Source organism: Neomonachus schauinslandi, unplaced genomic scaffold, assembly GCF_002201575.2.
Source record: "Neomonachus schauinslandi unplaced genomic scaffold, ASM220157v2 HiC_scaffold_2942, whole genome shotgun sequence".
Lineage (NCBI taxonomy): Eukaryota > Metazoa > Chordata > Mammalia > Carnivora > Phocidae > Neomonachus > Neomonachus schauinslandi.
In genome coordinates, this window is record NW_025411631.1 from 1 (window position 1) to 4287 (window position 4287).

General features: G+C 53.8%; 1 protein-coding gene across 1 annotated transcript; it reads left to right on the forward strand.

The window, feature by feature from the left end:
- Nucleotides 1–1066: 1066 nt before the first annotated feature.
- On the forward strand, nucleotides 1067–3895 carry LOC123323946 (interleukin-4 receptor subunit alpha-like; the record flags this gene model as incomplete). The annotated part of the gene is made up of 3 exons (XM_044912477.1): nucleotides 1067–1205; nucleotides 2167–2318; nucleotides 3678–3895. Coding segments are annotated over 3 exons (509 nt in total), but the record flags the coding sequence as incomplete, so codon positions are not given.
- Nucleotides 3896–4287: the final 392 nt, after the last annotated feature.

Sequence of the window (4287 nt, forward strand, 5' to 3'; positions counted from 1 at the left end):
TCATTCCTTCGTTCATTCATTCGATCACTCATTCAACAAATGTTCATTGGCCGTTTAGATGCCAGACTCCTAGGATAATCAGTGAACAAAACAAAGATTCCGGGCCTCGAGGAGCTTACACTGTAGTGGGAGGGGACAGCTAATGACGCATAGTCCTAGTTATAAATAAATTGTAAAGAGTGTTAGAAAGTGATAGAAAAATATAGCACGGATCAGAGTAGGGAGCACTCGTTTGGGAGGGTGGGGAACCAGATGTGAGTTTTGGACACGAGGTGAGTTTAAGATATCTATTAGAAATCTAAGGCTCTGCCTAACATGGTTAGTCCTTCATCCAGCAAACAAATGCAGACTGACGTCCGCGGTGGCAGGGCTGGTGCTGGGCACCAGAGCAAGAAGGCACCCGCCCGTCTGTGGCTGGGCAGTCTCGAGCCAGGGCGAGGGCTCTCAGATGATTTGGCAAACCCAGTATCCATCCTGCCAGCTTCACACCCCAGCTCTGCCACTGACCGGTCAGAAGAAACACCCCAACCTTTCATCCTGCCCTTGATATTGGCCGAACCCAACCAGCAGCCAGAGGACAAGGGCATCTGGGTGGCAAGACCATGGTTGGGGGGGGCTGGTCAGCCTCCTGAGCGCAGAGAGGGGTGGAAGATAGATGGGAGCAGGGAGCAGGCAAATGGATAAGAGCCCCTCCTCTCACTCACACTGCTCTGGGGCAGGTGCCTGATGGTGCAATAGACTAGACATTTCTTAGATTAGAAACTTCCTTTGATTTGGCCTCATAGGGGCAAGTAGTGGAGTTTCAGGAAGATAAAGGTAGCCCCTGCCACCTGGGGGTATTCTTCGGCTTCAGGAATCTCCCCCATGCCGGCTGGGAAGCTCCAGAGCCCCATCCTGCCCCCAGCTCCACGAAGACTGGCACACAACTCTGCCTGGGACTGTGGTCTCCTTGTTTTGTGATGGACGCCTCGGTCCTGTCTGGGCTGGCTTCTGACTTGTCCCCCTGGTGCATGCCCCCCTTGCTTGTCTGGCTTTGGCTGCTCAGGGCACTCCTGTGTCTCCTCAGGGAGTGTTAAGGTCCTGCAGGAGCCCAGCTGCTTGTCCGACTATGTCAGCACCTCTGTCTGTCAGTGGGAGATGGACGGTCCCACCAACTGCAGTGCCGAGCTCCGCCTGTCCTACCAGCTGGACTTTATGGGGTCCGAGTAAGCCTGGGGTGGAGCTGGGATTTGGGGGAGGCGGTGCCTAGAGGGTTGGGGATAGTGTGTTAGTGGTGGAGTTCACTGTGATGTCTGGTGGACCATGGGACCCAGGGTACATAGTTCCAGGTGGGCCACTGGGATAACCCATGGCACCTGCGGTATTCTTCCAGGCGGTGCTCAGGACGTGATCGGGTACCCAAGGCATGCAGTTACAAAGGGCCCCCTGGTGTAGGCCACACACCAGAATATAGGGTCCACTGACAGAGGCATTCCAAGGTATACCAAGCTGGATGGGCTGTGCTTTGAAGTGTGGTACCCTAGTCTAGGCCAGGGATCTGCAGACTATGGCCCGAGGCCCACATCCGACCTACCACTTGCCTTTGTAAATAAAGTTTTATTGGCACTCGACCACGCCCATTCGTTTCTGTATTGTCTGCGGCTGCATTTGGGCTACAGCAGCAGAGTTGAATAGTTGGGGCACACCCAGTATGGCCCTCAAAGCCCCAAATATTTACTATGTGGCCCTTTGCAGAAAACGTTCGCTGACCCCTAGCCTAGCCTGTGAGATGTGGGGCAGCATGGTACGCCTGCTGTCCACTGGGATAAACCGTGCTACCCGGGGGTACACTGGGACACATACACGCATTGTTACAAATTCTTTAGTGCCTTTGTTTCTTCCCTTTCACTGACTTTCAAGGGCAAGCCAAGTTCTGGGACCACGACCACGGCCAGAGCCGTCTAAGAGTCCGTGGTGGGCGCGGCAGGTGGCTGTGGTCAGCAAGGACAGCGGTCCTCGTCTGTTGTCCTCACCACACCCCGGTCCCCAGATCTGATCCCGGGGGCAGGGCAGTCAGGAAGCGGGCAGCGTATGTTGAACATGTGTTCCTTGAGGCATGTTCCAGGGATACCCGTGGGTCACGGTCCGCCTGAACATGGCAACCTAATGGCACACCCGTGTCTGCAGAAACCGCACGTGTGTCCCCGAGAACCGAGAAGGCGCGGTGTGCACGTGCAGCATGCCGATAGATGACGTGGTCGGCACGGACGTCTATCAGCTGGACCTGTGGGCTGGGAAGGAGCAGCTGTGGGGCGGCTCCTTCCAGCCCAGTGCGCATGGTGAGTGGGGCCGGGGGCGGGGGGGTCCCGAACCCCAGCCGGGCTCTGGGGCAGGGGAGGCAGGCTCCAGTTGGGGGAATGAGGCGCAAGCAGTCTTCTGCATATTCCCAGACACGATGAGGTTTTTGCCCCTTTCTGGGCCTCAGTCCTCCCATCTCTGAAATGGGACTGGGCTCCATAGTACATCAGGCCCTCTTCAGCTTTTATATTTCAACCACCTAAATTTAAGTGCCCTGACTGGGACTTGAGATGAGGCGTACTTAACAGAAGGCAAACTGGCTGTGGAGCAAAAACTGAGCTGGGCACTGTCCTTCACCTTCTGTCGCCTGGTCCGCTGGTGCTTCTTCAGGCGGTCTGGACCATGGAAGGCTGACGTTATTATCCTGGTAGCCAGAGGCCGCACCGCAGTTCACCATGATTCTGCTGTGGCGTAGTGACGGGAGTTTAAAACACCATTTATTGCTGCGTGACCCTGGGCAAGTCACGTTACCTCTCTGAGCCTCGTTTTCCAGAAGAGAGTTATCCCCATTTTACAATTGAATATAATATAGAGAAGGCAAGTAAACCTGCCTAAGGTCACATAGCTACTAGGAATCAGAGGAAAATTCTCACGGGTATCCACAGAGCTCACGGGCTCAGCAGTTCCTGAAGGGCCCGTTCATGCCGCCCACGGTCAGTGGGTTGTTTAAACAGACCCGTGAACGAACCCATGAATTAAAAGCATTTCTGCACGTGTGCAATGATTTTAGTACACGTTACATACCTATGATCTCCTGGATAGGATTGCTTAAAAGGAGACTAAGTTTTAAAACACATGAATCAAAATAAACGAAAGAAAAAGTGAGTAAGAACATAGTACATAGATGTGGCCAAAAGTGTGAAGGACAAAGGTGAAAAAGAGGCAAATTTGGGGTTACTTTGGCTCACACATTGTGCATTTCACTGTAGAAAGCTGGCTAATAACCATGAGTGCTAAGTAGAGTTTTAGCAACATTATAATCAGTATTATGATTGTCGTTCTCTGCTGAGACTCAATCCATGTGGGATTCCGGAAATGTGTTACAGAGGTGTGGTTCACTGAAAATCTCAAGCTTTATTTATTTATTGATCAAAAGAGAGGGGAGGAACAGAGGAAGAGAATAGCAAGCAGACTCCCCGCTGAGCATGGAGCCCGACGTGGGGCTCGAGCCCCTGACCCTGAGACCATGACCTGAGCCCAAACCTGGAGTCGGACGCTCAGCCGACTGTGCCCCCCACGCGCCCCCCGGGTTGACTAACAATCTAAGTGACCCGGGTCGCGCGGGCCGTCCCCCTCCCTGCAAACAGACAAGGGCCTCACCAGGCACCGCTTCTCTACAGTGAAACCCAGGCCCCCCGGGAACCTCACGGTTCACTCCAACGCCTCCCACACGTGGCTGCTGATGTGGACAAACCCGTACCCTAGCGAGAATCACCTGTACTCCGAGCTCACCTACATGGTCAACATCTCCAATGAGAACGACCCCACGGACGTGAGTGTGTGCGCTGGGAGGTTTCTCCAGACCTCTTGGGACTCGGGCGGGTGGAGACTGCCCTGAGGCCTGACTGCAAGACCGGGGACCTAGAGCCCGACTTCCACCCTGGCTCTGTGCTGCGTTCAGCCCTTTTTCATGGAGAAAGGAGGCTGCAGGCTCAGAGCCTTCCTCCCCAGAGGACCAGTTCAGCCATCATTTAATGCCCTCGCTCGGTCCTCATTGCACTGACTTTTATAGGATGTTAATGACATCTGCTATGGGCTCTGCCATCACAACAGTGATTGTGGCGTTGCTTTTTATTTATTTTTTTATTTTTTAAAGATTTTATTTATTTATTTGGGAGAGAGAATGAGAGGGGGGAGGGTCAGAGAGAGAGGCAGACCCCCCGCTGAGCAGGGAGCCCAACATGGGACTCGATCCCGGGACTCCAGGATCATGACCTGAGCCGAAGGCAG